Source organism: Cyprinus carpio, chromosome A22 (genome assembly GCF_018340385.1).
Source record: "Cyprinus carpio isolate SPL01 chromosome A22, ASM1834038v1, whole genome shotgun sequence".
NCBI classification, from domain to species: domain Eukaryota; kingdom Metazoa; phylum Chordata; class Actinopteri; order Cypriniformes; family Cyprinidae; genus Cyprinus; species Cyprinus carpio.
In genome coordinates, this window is record NC_056593.1 from 17,638,656 (window position 1) to 17,660,244 (window position 21,589).

Here is a 21,589-nt window from a genome sequence, read left to right on the forward strand (position 1 = left end):
TATAATATATATATATATATATATATATATATATATATATATAATATTTATTTATATTTAAATATAAATTATAAATTTCATATAAAACATATACATTTAATTATATTGTATTTTTATATTATACTTTTTTTTTTTTTTTTTTTTTTGAAAACCAACCTATAAAGCCACAAGAAGTTCATGATGTAATATATCAATTACATTTTTAAAATTATTAAACAAAATTAAATATATTCTACTATATTATAAATTTCATTATAAGGTGCCCTTGGCTCCAAAGTGTTCATTCATGTTCTGTAAGACATTAAACTGAAAATTTGCTAACTTTTAGTTGTCTATATTGAGAGCCATTTTAATGAAATAATAAATTCTGCGAATTCAAGACTAATAATAATAATAATAATAATAATAATAAAAGTAATAAAAAATAACCAAATGGTTTTATTTAATGTTTGTACATTCTTGGACAACATCACATTATAGTTGCATGAGTGGCCAAACATAAAAGTCTTCCACAATATCAGCACATAAGCAGCAAGGGCAACATGAATATACATAGTACAAACAGTATAAAACATACATGCTTTTTATTTTTATTTTTTTTCATAGATTTTTTTTTTTAAATATATATTCATATCTTTTGCACATTTCTCCATAATTTCCAGGGCAGTTAAAAATTCCAAGACAAATTAAAGCCATATTCTGCCTTGAGTGAGTGAATGTTGAAGAAATTCATGAAGGAAAAAAAAAAAAGAGAAATCAATAAAGGCTTGTAAAATCATCTGTAAACAGGCCATTGTGATAAAACTGTGGTGAAAGTTTAATTTACTTCAACATCAAACATATCAAGCATGCATTGACAACTGCTACGCAAACACTTTCTTTAAAAAAGAACTCTGAAACCCCATCGTCACCGGGGTTTAGTCACTGTAAAACCAATGCAACATCTCTCAAAGTCACTAAAAACACAGTTGATGGTCTACAAACCCTTACAAACATGGTGGGAATGTTAAAAAATGTGACACATTTATCATGTTAAAGTGCGAAAACCAATGGAAATCCTCAAAATAAAGAAACAATATTCCAAGAATGAGATCTCAAAGAGAAGAATATGGCTTTAATAACAATGTGCATCCAGAAAAGGCAAGGAAACCCAAAGAAGAAACGCTCAACTAAAACATAAAAACAGCAAAAGGAAACCGAAATGCTGAAAGAACCACACAAAGTTGCTCAGAAAATCCCCAAAACTTGCAGTTTGGAAGTACATGTAAAGATTAGGAGGACCTTGAGGCCCAGCATTCCAAAGCCATGTTGATTCATCAGCGCCCTGAAGAACGTCTGTGATGGAGAATCAGAAGAAACGCTTTGTCGAAGGTCCATCATGCCAAGTGTACTCTCAATCATTTGACTGGCGATCAGTTGTGTTGTGCCACTGTTACACCCCATCAGTTTCCTCCATCAGAAAAAAAAAAAAAAACAAAAAAACAACAACAACAACAACTAAATTTAATTCCTCCAGTTGTAATTCCTGTAATTTTTGTAGATGTCAGGTTATTTTTTTATTTTTATTTTTTGGGGGTGGTTTCGCTGTTAAAGGTGTCGGAAATCAGCTGATATCCTCTGTCGTTGGTTTAGCTGAGGGTCCAATCACTGTCCTGGCCCTCAGATGAAATAAGGATGGAAACACAGGTACACCGAAAGCTTTTTTCCGCTTTACTTTTGTTCCAAAGAGCCGAGAGAAACCAGGAAGTGCCATCGATCACCTTCCTCCTGTGATGGAGGCCCTCAGATCACAAGGTCATTGTAGCTCACGTATTTCTTCTTAGCAGCCAGGCCTGCAAGCAGAGAAAGATGAAAGATGGCTTTTCATTTGACATTCCTTCCTTTTTTCTTGCTGAAAAAATGAGAGGAATTCATTGATTCCTGTCAGGAGGACACTTTTTAGGACATGAAGTGGACATGGTATGGAACAGAAAACGTCCACAATCAGATGTTAAAGCAATTAAAATGCCACAAAATTTTATTTAATTACCTAAATACATGTATTTTTGATACTGAAATAATACAGTCATGTATTATCATTTTTGATCCCCATTGTTACTAAGTAATTACTTACTGTAAGTTAATTTATTTTCCATTGAAAAGTAAGAAATTGCCCTTATATTTAATTACAGTTACTTCTGATGTAATCGCATTAAATACTATATCGACTATAGAAAAATTCTGTACATAAAACAAGTCGATTTAACATCAAAATGTAACATCTAATGTTAAATATATATTTTTAATATAACCTTCCTTTAAATACTTTGTATAATATATGCAATTTTATATAAAAAATAAAAATAAAATAATAATCATACATGTGAGTGCTGTTTTCCTGCATACAGAATTATTTGTAAATTGCCCCCAAAGTCTTTGTTGGTGGTTGTTAGTGTGTTGCCATGCAGTTGCTAGGGTTTTCTGAGCAGTTGCTGGCAAGTTATGAGTGGATAGGTTCTTGAGTGTTCTGGATGGTTGCCAGGGTTATCTGAGTGATTGTTATATGATCTGAGTGGTTTGCCATGGTGTATTGATAGGTTGCAGGGGGTTTTCTGGGTGGTTGCTAGAATGTTCTGGATGGTTGCCAGGGTGTTCTAGGTGGTTACTCTGGTGTTCTGGGTGGCTGATTGTGTTTGAGAGATTGGTAGAAGGTTGCTAGGGTGCTTTAGGTGGTTACTATGGTTTTCCGGGTGGTTGCTATGATGTTACAAGTGGAGTCCTTGGTTGTTCTGTGTATTTGCTGTTGATAGACGGTTGCTAGGGTGTTCTGAGATGTAGACAGATGGTTGCTAGGTTGTTCTGGATGGTTGCCAGGGTTATCTGAGTGCTTGGTATGTGATCCTAGTGGTTGCCATGGTGTGTTGACAGGTTGCAAGAGTTTTTCTGGGTGGTTGCTAGAATGTTCTGGATGGTTGCTAGGGTGTTCTAGGTGGTTACTCTGGTGTTCTGGGTGGTTGCTTGTTTTTGAGAGATTGGTAGAAGGTTGCTAGGGTGCTTTAGTTGGTTACTATGGTTTTCTGGGTGGCTGCTATGATGTTCCAAGTTGAGTGCTTGGTTGTACTGGGTGTTTGGTATTAATAGAAGGTTGCTAGGGTGTTCTGTGTAGTTGCTATGGTGTTTTTATGAGATTGTTAGGATGTTCCAATTGGATGCTTGTGTGTTCTGGGTGGTTGCTTGGATGTTTTGAGAGATTTCTAGGTGGCTGCAAGCATCTTCTGGATGATTTAAAGGTTGTTTAGAGCAGATGCTTTAAGAGGTTCTTAGGTGGTTGCTAGGGTGTTCAATGTGGTTACTGTGGTGTCTGGTTGGTGCTATGGTTTTGGGATTTTGTTAGGTTAAGGTTAGTTTTGTGTTGTGTTTTTTTTGTTTGGTTTTGTTGTTGGTTTACTATGATGTTCTATGTGGGTGCTTGTTCTCGATGGTTCCTAGGTTGCTAGGGTGTTCTAAGTGGTTGCTAAGGTGCTTTAAGAGGTTACTAGGTGGTTGATAGAATGTTCCTAGCGCGTTGCCCGGGTGTTCTGAGTGTTTCCTGGAGTGTTTTGAGATGTTGCATGGTGCTACGGTTTTGTAAATGGCTGCCAGGAAGTTAAAGGTGGTTACCAGGATGTCCTGGGTGGTTGCTAGGGTATCTGGTTTGCTAAGTGGTTAGGTGTGGTTGCTTTGGTATTTTGAAAGGCTGCTAGGTGGTTGCTAGGATGTTCTGAGTGTACTGCTAGGGTGTTCTGGGTGATTTATATGGTGTTTTGGGCAGTTGCTAGGGTGTTCTAAGTGTTTACTAGAGTGATCTAAGAGGTTACTAAGGTTTTTTGGGTGATTTCTAGGGCATTGCTATGCAAATACCTGCAGTACTTAATATTGTAATACTTATGGTGAGGCGATTTAAAAAAATAAATCCCTAACCCAAAGTCTGAGAAAGTTAAACTCACATAAAGGTAAAGGACTGTGTTTGTTATGTGATGAAAAGCAACTCAAGATTAAAAAGCAGATGAATATGGCAGTAGTCTTATGTAAGAAGCCCTCAAATGTCTACAGTCATAACATTGTGACCTTCACATGCTGTCGCCGATGTGTTTGCAGAGTCTATGTAACTAAATGACTCCATTCTCTAATTACAGCGCTTATCCACGGATGCTTTCTGTGCTCTTTTGCATGTAAATTAAATTCTAAATATTTAAAAGTAAAGGTTACCAAGTAGAGAGATCATTGTGGCCTTTAAGAGTCAGAAGCCCCTTTAGTATTTGAGTTAAATGTCACTCCAACAGCCTTCTATTTTGAAATGTGGCCTTGACAAATGTGGATTGAGGAAAGTGCTCTCAATATGCAAACACAAACATAAATACATTATAATACACATAATAGGAGTCAGAGGGATTAACTAGAGGTTGCTAAGTGGTTAAGAGGGCTTTTCTGGATGGTTGCTAGGGTGTTATGAATGGTTGCTAGTGATGTTCTGATTGGTTGGTTGCATGGTTGCTAGTGATGGTTCCCCAATAACGCTCACTCTTAGCGTGCTAAGAAGACATCGAAAGATATATCTTACCAAAATTTGTTTATGTTTCTTAAGTGTGTTCCCCGAAGTGTCCCTTAGGAAGCTTCTTAACATGCTGCCTCTTACGTTCGACGTTACAAAGGCGCTGTCCCAAGTGAAGGTGCTGAATTAGTTGGCATCGATTGCTCAGGAATCGATTTTCCACTTCACGCGAAGATGTATTACGGCGTTAAGAAAGACAACATGTTCTATGCAATTGAAACATTCCTCAAATTATTCCAGTAACATTTTATTTAACAACATAGTTTAAGTTATCCGTAAAATATAGACTATATTAATTAAACATCATCAGTAATATGTTCACACGGTATGTTGTGATGGGTAAACGAACCGGGTATCCCTCGCTAATCAGCATCCACCCTCCTAATCCCGTTGTGTGCCACTTGTGCCGCTTCTTGACATGGGTTTAATGACTTCTAAAAAAATTATGTAATACACTTTTATATTAATGGTAAGGTACTTTACAAGCAGAATTCCCCCGGTTGTAATCCCCGGCATGGCGCAGAAGGGCACTGGCATGGACAGTTGGTGACCAGTGTGGACGCACCTCCACACCGAGGTCTTGCTTAGGCCGTAGCCTCTCTCCCACAACCTCGATGAAGCTTCCTGTAGCAAAAAACCTTAGCGCTGCAAGCAGCTGGACTTCAGGGCTTAAAGCAAATTCTGCCCTCATTAGCACCTGACAAGCGCAGGTCTGAGAAGGTCCAGCAGCTCCATAATGATTTGTCTTGGGAAGCAGCTCCATATGTGAGTGGTGCTTGGACGCGACTTTTTTTTAATATAGCCACGTCAGGCAAAATGTCAAAAGGGCTTAAGTTTTTGCCGACCTGAAATAAAAAAAATTGACATGGACTAAACGGCTCCGCAGCCGGCGATTCATCTTTGATTCAATACAAGGACACGTTGGATCGCTGCTGCCATAGGTGTTCGCTTACTGGACACCACCATGCTTACCCATTTATAGATCTTAGCCATTTAGAGCCAAATTGTTTGCCAGATTTTAATATTATCAAAAGTGATTTGACAATTTAAACGCTTTAATGACATTACGACAAATAGCCTAGGCTAATTACCACCATATTAGTTCTGATACAAAATAAAGTCAACTTCACAAAATAGGCCTGTATCCCGTTGCGAACATATTTTATTATTAGTCTTTAAAATGTCCATAACATAAAACCATTGTTGAGCCACAACATTGTCAACATACCTAGTTTGACTTCTGCTGCGCTGCGCTGATTTCTAAAGACTGCTACAGTGGCGGCGACTAGCGTCTTGAGCTCAAACAACACTAAGAGAGCTTACGAATGGTCCAGACCAACCTTATGAAAGTGTGAGTGAATTTACAGAAGATATACTTAGCTTAGCGTACGAACGTGTCGGGAATCATGCCATAAACGTTAAGAGAGAGGTTAAGGAATAAGGTTAAGAACTACTTAGCGATAAGAACGTTTTGGGGAACCGGGCCTGCATGTTCTGGATGGTTGCAAGGTTGTTCTGTGTGGTTTCTAGGGTGTTTTGAGAAGTTGGTAGGTGGTTTCTACAGTGTTCTGAGTGGTTGCTAGGGTGTTTTAGGTGGTTAATATTGTGTTCTGGTTGGTTGCTTGTGTTTCAAGAGGTTGATAGAAAGTTTCTAGGTGTTCCGGAGGTGAAAGATTAAGTTTCTAAACTAAATGCAAAAGCGCCTTTTTGGCAATATTTTGGATTTTGAAAAGCCTGTTGACTTTTGCCATTTATCTGAGGTGGAGGTTTTTTTTAACATTCATTTAATTTTTATTTTTTTTTATTTGTTTTTTCTTTTTTTTGGTTTATTTGTGTTTTGTGTTTTTTATTTTTTTTATTTTACATCAAGTTTTTTTTTTTTTGCATCCTATCTTTTTTATTTTTTCTTTGCTAATCTATGTTTGCTAATCTAAGCGTTCTATGTTTCTCATTTATTTGGTTCCACAGTGTTTGCTGATTTTCAGTATTTTTATATTTAAACTTTATGTAACTAGTTTTTTATATTAAATTTGGCCTACAGTATAGCATGGTGTATTTTTTATTTGTTTTGTTAATAAAAGTTCTATGTTTAATATATGTGAGTTTGTAGTAGTACCATTTTTGTTGTCTATTCAAACAATTGACGCTGAATTGCAGTCAATTCGGCATTTACAAGCTATTTAAAAGTGATTTTTTGTATATTTAAGCAATTGGTGGTGAATTTTTTGTTGTCGTTGTTGCTTAGGTGTTCTGGGTAGTTTGTAGGGTATTTTGAGAGGTTGGTAGGTGGTTTCTATTGTGTTCTGGGTTTGTTTTGGGGTTTTTTTTGAGTTTTTTGGGTGTTTTTAGAGTATTGTTGTTTTTTCTAGTGTCTTTAGAGGTTGATAGAAGGTTGCTAGGGTGTTTTAGGTGGTTACCAGGACGTTCTGGGTGGTGGCTAGGGTGTTCTGAGTGGTTACTATGGTGCTTTGAGAGGTTGCTAGGGTGTTCTAGGTGGTTGCTAGTGTTTTGAGAGGTTGATATCAGGTTTCTAGGTGTTCCTGGTGGTGGCTAGGTTGATCTGAATGGTTGCTATGATGTTCTATTTGAGTGCTTGTTCTGGATGGTTCCTAGGGTGCTTTAAGAGTTTGCTATGTGTAAAGGCGATCTAATCCATACACACACACACCGGTATTATACCAAATAAACACAATTTTTTGGACTATTTTCTTATATTTGGCAATTGCAGTTGAGAGTGATTAATAGGAGAGACAAAAGCGACGAAGATAAAAGAGGTTATTGTTATTTTTCTATAAAATAAAGGTTATGTGACCCCTTTTAAAGATCTTATTTGTCCCAGCAGCTGTAATGCCTCAAGATATGTATATTTCACATTTCTTCACGTAATCAAAGTTCAGCCAAAAGTCATTAAACGTCAAGTCAACGCCTCTTTCTTACTGTGCAGAACTTTATAAACATCTTAATAGCTCTGGTCACACATCTATTGTACTCATGTGTTGGAAGAGTGTTGAAAATACAGGCCATGACAACAGAACGTCAGGTGTGTGAATGGAGGAAAACCGGGGCGTGACGAGATAGTTTTTGGATTCTCAAGTCTTAACAGCTGTATTAGGTTTCTTCTCATTTGCATATTTTTTTTTCAGCTTTATCGCACATGGCGGCACTGCATCACAGTAATTTAATGTTGCCCTTAAATCTGCCTTAAAAACTGGGTTTTACTCATTAAATACGTTAAATACATAAAAAAAAATTCTCTTGCGTAAATCATTCTTAAATCAATTTTATGCAAATAAATGCATAACATAATGATTTTTTTTTTTTTTTTTTTTTTTATTTAATGACAATAATGTGTTTGTTCATTAAATAATGTGTTGTACATGGTGTAATAACACTAACATGACAATTATGTTGCATGGTCTAATAATTTTCTAAGAAAACAATATTTAAAAAAATACCATCATATAATATTTTTACAATATAATCTTATAATGCATTACAAGAGTTTTATGAATGATAGCATGACAATAACATAATAATGGTTTTAAACGTAACATCACAAGACAATTATGTTGCATAATGCAACAATTTCCTAAGAATGGTTATATGAACGATAACATGACAATTACATTGCATAATGCAGTAATTACGTAAGAATGGTTTTAAACACAATATGTCGCATTACAAAAAATATGTACAAATGCTTTTACAAATAATAATTTTACAATAACATCTCATGTGAGAACTGTGTGAGTGTGGTTTTATGAATTACAGAATTACAGGCATAATGTAATATTTATGTAACAATAAATTTATAACACGATAATGTCAGGATTATGTTGCATAATGCAAACTTTAAAAAAATGCTAACAAGACAATTATGTTGCATTATTCAACAATTTCTTAGTAATGGTTGTTTGAATGATAACATGACAATTATGCAAAATTGATGTATGAATAGTACGAGCAATACTTTACAAATGATAGCATGACAAATACATTGCAAAATGCAATAATTCTGTAAATATGAACTTAAACAAAAATGTCACAATTAAGTTGCATATTGCATACAATTATGTAAAAACTGCTTTTACAAAAAATAAAAATATGGCACATAATGCTATAATTACATAAGAATGGTTTTACAAACAATTGACATAAACATTTTTTGTCTTTTCTTTATGAATGAGGCCAAATTCTGGTCACTTTATCGCTATGAATCAATGTGAACGCCTAAGGAAAGGGAAATTAATGTCTATCAGACAAGAATAGCCTCTTTGCACAGGCTGATCTTTACAAGGAACAATTTATAGTGTTCATTTATAATATTTTATTAGGATGAGATTATGATATGGGTCATTAACCTCAGTAATACTGCACATTATCTCTATTTTTGTGACAGTAAGGATCAAGATATTGAATATGATGTTGAAAGCTCAAGAATACTCTTGTGTTTTGACGTCAATGCGAAAATTAATAAATTAAATGTCTAATGAATCATCACTGCTGACAGAGCAAATCTATATGTCGGTTTTGATGCAAACCATTGACAGTTGCATACAATTCAGCCATTCTATTTGACGTCAAAACTTCTTTCTTGAAGTCCGTCGTCATTCAGCCTCGCATATCAAATAGGCTCCAATTTGCATGTCCCACCAGAAATGTTGGGAATGAGGGTGATGATTACGGCTTCCGCTCTTGGCATTGCCATCTCGGCTCAATAGATTTAACGCCTGTTCCCCTGGGTGCTAGATATTTCAGGGTTTGGGTCATTCATATACATACATATCCATAAAAATCATTTATAGAGTCAGAGTGTGTTATAAAGAGGAAGAGGGAGAGAGAAAGAACATAAAGTGCACAGGGAAGGCCGACACAGATGGTTCACGGCTCTTTAGGGAGCCGCAGTGGAGTCTGCCATGCCATCACAGTGGCGCATTGGGAATTGAGCAGTGGGGCTTGCGTTTGAAGCTTGGGATCTTCCACGTGTCATCAGATTAGCACTGACAGTAGAGTTCACCGTTTCATAACTATGTTCAGCTCTTGTGCAGACACTCTTTAGTTTCTTGGAAACATTGAATATGTAAAACGCCTGCTGCATGTAGATGAGGCAAACTCATCTGATTTTACAGATAATATCTCCACTTAAAATCGCAATTGTTTTGACTAGATATTTCCATCCACTGATGAATATATAGGGTGGATTTTCATGTCAACTATATTGACATTATTTTCTCAAGTGCTTCTAAACAGTTAAATTGACCCAAAATTTAAAACTGTTTAAAAGTAATAATAAAATGCTAAACTGGGGTACGTTTTCCAACAGTAGCTATGGTTGCAAGTTCTGTCTTTACCAATACAGTTCAATGGACCTTGCGACCATAGTTAGCCAACGATGCTTTTGGGAAATGCACACTAGAAGGGATGAAACAGGAATAAAAACAATGTTAAATGTTAGTTAAAAAAATAAATAAAAGCTAATAATAAAATGCTAACCAGCAAGGACTATGTATTCTTATTATATATAAAGAGTTTGGTTCCAAAACGCAATAAATCCATTTTGATCAATTGAGTGAGTAAAAAAAATGTGTTTTTGGAAAAAGCGGCAAGATGAAAACAACTATTTTCTTTTTCAAACTTTCACATAGCATCTTTAGGTTATAATAACATTAAAAATTCAAATCCAGATTTTTATTTTCAAATATTTATTATAAAACGTTATTATTTTTTCCCCAAAATGCATGACACTTTTTTTTTTTCATTGAATCAATATGAAAGTTATTTTTCATATTGAAACTGTTGAAAGTATACAACATCCACATATGACAGACTTTGAACTTGGTCAATACTAATCTTATATACAAGCACTGGACTAAAAATACATTCGATCAGTCATGGCTCCCAAAATGAATTTAACGGGTCATCTTGTTAATGCTATAAATCAATTTTTAATAATAATTTTGTTTAGTAGCACTGGCATACTTGAACAACAACACATTAAACCACAGAAATTCCAAAATGATATTTCCCTTATATTCAAATAGCTACCAAAAGTGCATTCATCTTTGCTATGTTACATTTATTTATTGACTAGTGCTATACGCTGTATTAACAAAAACATTAATTGCATTAATAAAAAACACTTACACTGACAAGCTACGCAATATCATGTTCATAATCAAATGCGACTCATCTGCGATTATGAATCTGATATTGTATAACTTGTCAGTGATGTACGGCTCTGAGTATTAAATGCTGCTCCATCTGAAAGCATGCGATGGAGATTTAACACAGAACCGGCTTTACTGACGAGATGCGCATGACAATCACATGCGATTTCATGCAGCCCTTATTTGTTGATCACAAAGTACAAAGTAGATGAGGAAAACTAGGATGCCGGGTTTATTCAGAGCCCCGCCATTACTGAGTGCGTGGAATGGTGTGCTGTGATTGGTTGAGCGGATATATCACATTCTGCAAAGAAAGGAGACTGGCGTATTTCACAGTTTGGAAAAAAAAATGGAGAAAACATGACAGAATAACTTGGCGAATATCGCATTTTATGTAAAATTAAAAATGGACTTTTCAATACCAACCAGATACAATACTGATTTTGGCGGAAACTCAATTTGAAAAAAAAAAAAAGACGTTTATAGCATTTTGGAACCAAACCCTTCATTTATTTTTATTAATACAATATTATATTATTATTATTATTATTATTATTATTATTAAAACATTGAATCAATAAAACAATTTTATTGTAACAATTTCACATTTTGTTGTTTAAAGTCTTACCCACAACAATCTGAACATCTTTCAAAAACAACTATAAATAGTTTTATTACTATTCTATTTGTCACTGTAATATAATAACTACAATGACAAAAAAAAAAAAAAAAAAACAAGTGACTTTTTGTGTCAGCGCAAACTACCGCGCGTGTCCATTCCCAGTGTCCATTCACACACGACTACACGCTAGACGAAGAGGAATTCATAAATAACTACAAAGAAATGACAAGTACAACACTGAATTAAATGTGAAATGTTTAAGTAGAAATGTTTCTTGTAAAACATACTCCAATAATATTTGCTTTATTTAGTTAAAAAATATATATAAAAAATAAAAATTAACAGTGTATGACACCTTGCCCCCTTTAGAATCTTGACTGAGATGGAATTCATTCTCTAGTTCTTTTGAGTGACACTGTGGGATCGTCATCGAGTTTTGATAAATGACCACAAAAGACTCATTAGTATTTCCGCCTCATCCTTTCCCGCAACGTTTGTAATGAGCAAGGTCATAACCAAAGGTAGAAGAATAATTTGGTCTTACCTGACAAATTATGAGAATTAGCCTGTTGGGAAAAAAACAGTACTTGGTGAGCTGTTTCTGATTGGTCCAATAGAAGCAAAGCAGAAATTCTGATTGGTCCAAACAGCCATGAAATTTAATTTCAAGCTGGGTTTGAAGGTGGGTGTATTTTAGCTAAGATCTGTTACTTTGGATATGCCTTTTGTCTATTCTAAGAATGGCATATCTAATAATGTGGGAAAGCATCGCCACTGTCAGGGAAAAAAGCCTTGACAGCATCATTTTTGTAATTAATTTCCCCATATTTTCTTCTTTCTGAAAAACCCAAAAGCAGCTGAAAGATTGCAAAGACCTGCAATTTTTTCCAGTCAAAGCCACATAAACAACACCAAAAGTACTTTTCATCTCCCGAAATTTCATTCCATTTTCAAAGAGCCATGGCTTTCCTTTGACAGTGACGACATGCTAATCCTCTGGGCTCAAACCAGTCCTGTGTTATTTCTTTCTGCGGTGTGCGGCCCACCATCTCGTGTTCATTAGAGGAAATGTGGTCATTCTCAGCTTCATTCCATTATATCTGACACAAGCTCATGCTGCAACAAGCAACAGGCCAAAGCAACAGAATTTCAGCTCATGGTGACATTCTGCAATGAATCTTGCAAGCACTGCACTCTGGGACATGGGCTCGCTTTTACACCCACTGGCTGCAGGGAAAGCAACTTTAAGGTCAAGAAAAGGATAATGGGTACATATTTGTAAGTGGATTTGATATAAGCATTCATGATAAGCACTCAGCCAGCTCCTAATTTATTAGAACTTTGCATACCCCATTTGCAAATCTATAAATATCTGGAAATTAATTAATTAAATTCATTTCCCCCCCCCCTGTAATATACACTAATAAATTCATATTTCACGTAGTGACTCATTTTTTAACATTTACAATATTTTTTTTTTACGATATTTAATGCTTAATGGATCATTTGTTTATACAAGTTAGTCTTATAGCTTTAAGTTTTCAATCATCCTCTGATTTTGTAGAGGCTTAAGATTTGTTGATGCTCATTAAACTTTAAAATTAATTAAAATCATTATTAAATTAGTATTTATTTGTATTATTTAATTGATTATAAAAAAAACCTTTATATGAATTTGATTAATGTTGTTATATACAATATTATATATATATATATAAACACACACACACACTGTGAATATATTTTGTTTATGAATAGTAAATTTGGGCTTTAAATTGGTCATATTCTGCTAACTTTGTAATGTAAATATGCTTAATATGCCTGATGATGATAATAATAATAACTTAATAATAATAAAGCTAATATGATATATACATATACAATATAATATAGATATATATATATATATATATATATATATATATAATATATATAATTATAATTAACTAAATTTTGTTGGTAGGTTATTATTAATGTTATTATAAATTAGATTTTCTTTTTTTGCTACCTTAATACATATAACTATTTAAAAAAATATAAATAAATATACCAAAAAAAAAAAAAACAAAATATAATGATATTCTCTATATTAACTATAATTATAAATAAAGTGTCAGTTTGTAATAATAATAATTCAATTCACAATTATAATTGCTAATTATAAAACAGTGCAATGATAGGTGCAAAAAGCCAGGGAACATGCATAAGAATTGTGAAATGTGAAAAATCACATTATTTTATTTTGATATCTTACATTTGCTCATGTGATCCAAAAAAAAAAAAGAGAAAAAAAAACCAAAATAAAAATCTCATTCTTTTTATGAATGTAACGACAAATTTCCAAACAACATTTAGTCTCTCAGTTGTTCACCAGATTTACTGTAAAGGCATCTGATTTCATCATGAGCAAATGTACTGTATCAACTTCCCCAACGTCCACAATTATATCTAAATAAAAAGTGGTTACTTACTGTTGGGATCCACATTTTCGCACAGTTCGGTTTTGCCCTCGCCGTTCGGCCGGTCGCTGGGTTTGTGCGACAGACGTGAGGACATGGTGGCCGCCGTCACCACGGCCTTGAAGCTGCGCTTGCGTTTCTGCACGTTGAGCTCTGGGTGGAAGATGATGACATAGACCTTGGGCATGTAGAGCATTCCCAGAGCCACGGACGCACTCAGATTCATGGAGATGGTCAGCGTGGTGGTCTGGATGTAGAGCTTTGGGGCGGAAAAAAGGAGGAAAACTTTAATATGGCAAGGGAATTGTCCAAAGAGGCATAATAAATGATTTTATTGTTTTATGCATAATAAATGAAAAACTGTTTCACAAAGACCTGAAAAAGAGATAGAAAAGTAGAATGTTTGTAGTAAAGCTGGGTATAGATAGAAATTTCACAATTCGTTTTTTTTTATTAAGTTTGTTTTTAAAATGATTTATTTTGATTATATATAGGCAATCAGGTACTGTTTTTCTCTCGATTTTTTTTGATTTAGTTTTGGTATTGTTTATTTTGTGTATGTTTTTAGTTATGTTCTGTACATGTCAGTTTTTCAATGCGATTCTATTAAATTATATTTGAGTTTGTTGTTTCCATGACAGATTTATTCAAACAAGAAACAGGTTAAAATACAAAATAGCATTATAATGGTTATGTTATAATGTGTATGTATTTAGGAAAATGCTATTTCTAGAAATATAATGAATATGTAATACAGTGCACATATTTAGGAAAATGCTATTTCTAGAGTTTATTTTTCTGATTATAGCCAGCTGACGTTTTCTTTGAACATATTTCTCATTTCAGAATTAATAGTATGATCGTTAATGCTTTATTACCAAAATGGAGCCAAAATGGCAAATACAATGAAATTTGAACATTTTGGATTTGAATTTATGTATGAAATTTGAAATAATTTGAGAGTTTTATTGTTTGTTTTATTAGGAAAGTTAACAAAGCACAAATCTTGACTTTATTTATTATATTTGATTTTATTTTTTGTTTAATAATAAATTTTAAATATTAATATTTGTATATTATGTATGATTCAGATGTAGAGTTTTTTGTAATATTCAATTAATATTTAAATACACATTTAACAAATAATACTATGAGAGTTTATGAAACCTTTATGTGAGTCTATGAACCCTTACCCTGAAATGCAACTAACACCTCAAAAAGGCAGAAGAGGCCCCTGGTTACCATAGCAACCAGGACGCCTCAGCCAGGTCCGATAAACTTTATGACCTAAACCTAAAGAGACAATCATTCCCCCTACTTAATTCTCTCTGAAACAGACACTTACTGCTATAGGAAATGACTTCTTTCATTTTCTATTAGATCGTTTTTCTTTTTCTATGATCATGTTTTGGTTTTGATTTGATTTTATTTTTATGAATCAACAACGGTTTCGGTTTAAGATCTTCTTTATTGTTCTACTGAAGAAAAAAACAAGTCACATACATTTTGGATGGGCTGAAGGTGAGTAAATTAACAGCAAATATTCTTCATTACTGTTCTATTCCTTTTAGAATCAATGTCGGTTAATTAAAATGAGAATCAATTAAAATCGAGAAATTGTTAGTTAATTCTATTAGATATGAGTCCATTAGATAATTCTGCGAACTCCAGGATGGGATTTAAGACAAAATGAAGAAGAAAATCAAATCCGAATAGGTCAGTTCCAAAGGCACTCAATGTTGACGTCCTGGTGGGAGAATTCAAAGCTAAATGGATGATAATCATCCTTAAAAACTCCTGACTTTCATTGCCTGAGATTACAGCTCTTGCACCGATGTATTTTTCTTGTATGAAAAAAGGAGCTTGTCAAAGTATCATAATGAAGGCTTTCATGCCGCAGGCATATCACATTAGTACTACGGCAAAGATTCATTTTATGTGGCTGTTAATGGCACTCTGGCAAGTATGTAATTATCGATATCCTCAATGTGTTTAATCTTTAATGTACTGCTAGTTCAAAGCCTGTTAGGAAGGTCATGGGTGTGTTTCGATGAAGACGATGGCCCCCATTCATGAAATGCCAGTGCAATGAATTGTGAAAATCATCATTAAAAAAAAAACACAAAACGTCACTAAAATGTACTCTGCTCGTGTTCCATGAATGACGCCCAATGTTTTTGTTGCATGTACAAACAGATCGACCTGCCAATAAAACTGTCCAGTAAAACTTAAGGTCTGGTCCAATTTATGCAGGTCGAAAACTGACTCCTCAGACAGCAAAGTTTTCTTAAAACAATGTGTATTGTGAAAAGCTCTACACAAATACATTTGAATTGAATTGAATAATTCTAATTTTAATTGTATTGTTTATTTATAATTTTTAAGGTAGAATTTATGTAACACAAATACGCTTAATTTGCATAATTGCAGATAAATAAATTAATTAATTAATAGATAGATAAATAAATATAATTTGAAATTTTTTACATGAGCAAGTGGACAAAATGGCAACTAGACTGAAAATGACAAATGAACTTTTGAAAACTGTTAATGAAATGACTTTTACATTAAACAAACAAATAAATAAAATATTTTTCTTTTACTTGATTTGACAAAATTATAGCTAGACTGGAAATTACATAAAAAAAATACTATAAGCTGCAAGTAAATTAATTAAATAAAACAAATATATATTGCAAGTAAATTTTTAACTGGACCAATACAAGAAATATGTTCATGATAATATATATATATATATAAACTGGTATTTATAAATAAATCTATTTAAAAAAATAAATGAGTAGTTTTAATTTTTCAAGATTTTTCAAGTAGTATAATAAATATTTAAAAGTAGCAAAAAATAAATAAATAAAAATGCAACTTCATATATCAAAATAAAAACAATCCTTGTTTTTTTTTATATCCTTGGGATATAAAAGTTCTCTGATTTGAAGAAACACTTTCTAATTGACACCTACAAAACATGTAGCGGTTGTTTTATCTGAAATCGATCATATCACAACAATAGACCACTGAAAAATCACAGAAAATGTGTGTAGAATCTGATCAGCATTCTATGGCCAATAATTGACTCTTCCATTTTTAGCATGTTATGGGAGTAACATTCATACTCAAACAGTCGGATAACTGAATTCCCACAGGCTCTCAAATCACACAACCTTAAAAAAAAAAAAAAAAAGTGTGAAAACCTCCAGGGCTGTCAAATTCATTTGCCCATCCAAAGTTCAAATGCAGTGAACTGACACATGAGCTGAAACGTGTGACACTGAGAGAAATCCAGCATGCTTGACTTGATAGAAACTATATTCACCTTCTACACTCTGTCTAAACCAAGTGTGTCATGTAATAAAAGCAACCTCTGTCGAATTCATTCAAGCTTGCCTTTGCCAGCTGCAGTAAGCAACACTACATTTTGTTTGGTTTTAAAATAAATAAGTAAATTAATTAAAAATCTAATTATTTATCTGATTCCCAGTTCTCTGAAAAATCAGATATAATGTATTATTATTTTTAAAATATGTTCCTCATTTATTTTGACTTTCGCTGAATACCATAACTAAAGCTTAGTGTCTTGTTGCATAGCCTGCTGCACCTTCATTATGCATTTTGACCTTTTAGGCAACTTAAAATAACAGTTAGTGATTCATGGATTCAAGTACAGCTCGAAGCAAATGTGACGTGAAAAGAAAATATCAACAAGGACAGTGTGATCATAAACAACAGCATCATGTTTCTTAATATTATAAATAATCACATATTGAATTGGTTTTGTGATGCACATCTTGTGTAACTCTCTCTCTCTCTATTTTGGCTGCTGCTCAGCGTTAATTATCGAGCGCTCAGTCTTAACACCGGCTCTCATCTGAGATGTTTTGATATGAAGGAGGATATGGTGAAGAGGGAGAGTTTTATGGATGTGATTTGGGCTAATAATGGATCAGTCAGAACTGGAGGAACACAGAAATGAACGGCTCAATAAATGAGGAGCACAGATTCTGCAGAAAGCAGTTTATAAATCACCAGAGAGAGATTGAAAATCGAACGAACCCAGAAGATCTGGGCTGTATGATGATATATACTATGAAACCATAAAAATGTGTCGACCGGTACAGATTTATACAATCATATGTGGAAGAACTTTACATTACAAGGGGAGGTTGCCACAACTTGCTACATTAATACAGATTTCTACTTTTGTGTAAATGTGTATATTTATGACTAATTTACATAAGGCTGTAAATGTGGCTTATCCAATTAAAGTCAGAAACCGTTATATAATATTAAACCTGAAAATAATATTATTCATTACAAATGAATAAGTATGGCGTCAGTGAAGAAAAAAAAAATATGTTTAACATTATGTATCCCTTGAAAAAATAAAGTAAACGTTGATATAAAACAGATTTTGACTCTAAATGCAATTATAATCTTAGTAATTATATTCTTATAATATTAAATGACTAAATTATTTATATTGAACAATTCATTTCAGTGTTTTCAATTAAAATTTAATAACAAAATCAGAGTCAGAATCAATTTAATATCACACACACACACAAATGCTATGTGTGTGTGTGTGTGTGTGTATATATATATATATATATATATATATATAATGTATTCTGACTAGAGTGTAATTAAATTTACATTTTTACATATTTTACATATATCTAGGCATTTTATGTATAATAATTAAATATTATATAAAAATTATACATAGTATTTTTTGTACATAATTTATACATAAAATGTATTCGTCCCACAATAAAACACATGCGTCATTCCAAAACCTGTTTCCAAAGTCTCAAATCACCTGAACACATCACCTATGACAACCTTATTAACATCAGTGACAGACAAATCCACAATCCATCACCTTATGACAACAAGCAATTTAAATAGATAAGAATTCAATCGGCGTGCCAACTCCTGTCGTGATCATATGCTAATCCTGGCAATCTATCAGCTAGATTTCCAGTCTTCATTTATTTATTCCTGCAGTCTGTTTCTTTCTGCTGTTTTTTCCACCGTCAAACAAGGACACAATGATCTGGGATCCTGGAATAGGCACTAAAGATGCTTTTCAGCCTTGAGTCTCTACACTCAACCCAAGGCTGAACTCTCTTCTAAGCAACATCTTTGCCTTAAAACCATTTTTGAAAACCAATCCTCAAACCGATGTCTTTTTGATGTCTTCAGAAAGTCACACCTATAGAGAAAGCAAAACATCCTATGTGTGCCACATGAGAGGCTTCCCCAACTCCACACGAGCGTCAGACCGCTTCAGATAGGAAGGGACTTGTTATATAAAGTGACATGCATGTAGTGACAGAGGAAGTCGACTCAAACTGTGCTGTGATGTCGTTTACCGTCACGCTGGAAGAAGGTGACACATTCAGTTCTACTGTGAAATGCAATTGGGAGACGTACAGTACTGTGCTGTGTTGTATTTTGAGACGTACAGTAGGCGGAAAGGCGGCATTTTCACAGATCCTTTTCTTCCCCCTTAAGAGACTTTTTTTAGTTTTGGTGTCAGTAGGTAATTCAGCTTGAAACCTGTAGGCAGCTACACAAAACCACAATGACCTCTTTGAACGCGTTCTCAAAGACTGAATCTTTTTTTTTTACACTCATCAGTACCCACAAAATGTGCAGTGCAAACATATTTGTTTTTTTCCCCAATATTTTTTTTTTTTTTTTTTTTTTTTTTGCAAATGTTTTTTTTTTTTTTTCTTATGTATTATACTTTATATCTGTATAAAAAACGCAACTTTTTATCTCGCTTATAAACTGTACCATTTATTCTCATACAATATTCATATATACATAATTGTGACTTGTGCGTAAAGTTCTAAAGTTCTAAATAGCAATTGTAATAGCAAGTTTATATCTTAATTTTACATTATATCGCAAAATTGCAGCATTGTTTATACAATTTTTACCATTATATTTCAAAATGTGACTATATGTGCAATTCAAACTTTGTTTCTGTCAGGAACTCTATTGTCAATATAACTTAAGATTGGCATACATTTTAGGTTGGGGGAATGGTTCTGTTCTGGGCAAACACTCCTTGCCCATCCACGGAGTCTAGCATGGATAGGAGCAGGGAGAGCAGAATACCCCCACCCAGGGTAACAGAACAGAACAGAACCAAAATCAATGATAAATGTAGCAGATACCATATATGGACGAGAGGAGGAGCTGGGGATGGAGGTGGGTGATTAGTTCCTGAGCGAGCGATAGCTGCTGAATAATGACTGAAGGGACCTTATGAAAGGAATTATGATTGGTGTCGTGATCCTATAGATAGACGTGGATCAGCTGAATGTCAGCTGATGCGAGCTTGACTAACATGGCCTACCAGAACTATCGCTACACACCATTTCTCATAATTATGACTTTGTATCTCAGTTTGACTTTATATTTCGAATTTGCAACTTTGTTTCTAATAATTGCACTGTTATGTCTCAAAATGTGACTACATATTTCACAATTTCAACTTTGTTTCTCATAATTATTACTTTATATGAAAATTGCTACTTTGTTTCTCATCTACTCACCTTTATATATCAAAATGTGACTGCATGTGCAATTCAAACTTTATTTCTTGTAATAATGACTTATCTCAATTTGGCTTTATATTTTGAAATATTTTGAATCCTAATTTAACCTTTATATAACAAAATGTTACTATATCTGCAATTCCAACTTTCTTCCTCGTAATTATGACTTTATATATCAATTGGATTTTTTATTTCACAATTGCAACTTCATATCTCAATGTGCAATTACAATTTTCATAATTTTGTAATTTTCAAGACTTGTTTTCACAGTTTGACTTTGTCTCTCATCTGTGACTATGTTTCTTGTAATTTCAGCTTCTTGCAATTGGCCCTTTATACTGCATTTCTCAATTGTGACAATTGTTTAATGTAATAACACTTTTGTATCTCCACAATTTGACTTTATATCTATATCTAAATGTGATTATATACAATAACGACTGCGTTTCTTGTAACTGCAAGTTTATATCTTACAATGACACTTTATATATGACGATTGCAAATTTGACTGTATTTCACAATTGCAACTTTGTTTCTCATAATTGTCTCACAATTGCAACTTTATATCTGACATTGTGTATATATCTCGCAACTTTGTATCTCTCATTGTTACTTTATATTTCACAGTTGTGATTTCAGTTTTAAAATTTTAAACTTTGTTTCTCCCAATTGCTACTTTTCTTCTTGTAACTATGACTATGGAATTTATAAAATTGACCTTTTTGTTTTAAAAAAAAAGTACACCAAAGAATAAGGCCAGTATTGTGCATTAAATAAGTAATTGTCTGATCTAAATAAAGGCAAAACTGCATTTTTATAAAACCCACATGACAACAAAAATACAGTCAGATTGCATTATATTTCATGTCACATTTACATTTAAGTAGCTTGGAGCATAAAATATCAGTGGACAAGCAGACGAGGGTGTGCTTAACTGACATGCTGTAACTAATCCTAAAAAGAACTATTGTATACATTGCAAATTAGCTTGAGTGTTGGTGGTATGAAGACATAAAAACTTCCATTTCTGTATAAGACACACACACACACACACACACACACACACACATATATATATATTATATATATATATATATATATATATATATATATATATATATATATATATATATATATATAATCATGTGCTTCCGAGCACATACACATGTATCCCGTAGTACAGT

The 21,589-nt window shown here is 33.4% G+C and overlaps 1 protein-coding gene across 4 annotated transcripts in view; it reads right to left on the bottom strand.

The window, feature by feature from the left end:
* Positions 1-1,531: 1,531 nt before the first annotated feature.
* The window catches only part of LOC109066562 (metabotropic glutamate receptor 7-like), a 200,621-nt gene continuing 180,563 nt past the window's right edge, over positions 1,532-21,589 (bottom strand). For 2 of the 4 annotated variants that reach the window (XM_042712140.1, XM_042712143.1), the window contains 2 exons: positions 13,831-14,077; positions 1,532-1,832 (listed from right to left, as the gene is read on the bottom strand). In XM_042712140.1, coding sequence (XP_042568074.1) covers positions 1,783-1,832; positions 13,831-14,077 — 297 coding nt within the window. In that variant the 3' untranslated portion in view covers positions 1,532-1,782. Of the gene's footprint in view, positions 1,833-10,772; positions 11,042-11,903; positions 11,926-13,830; positions 14,078-21,589 lie in introns of those variants that run through there. The other 2 variants (XM_042712141.1, XM_042712142.1) reach the window with 2 other exon arrangements.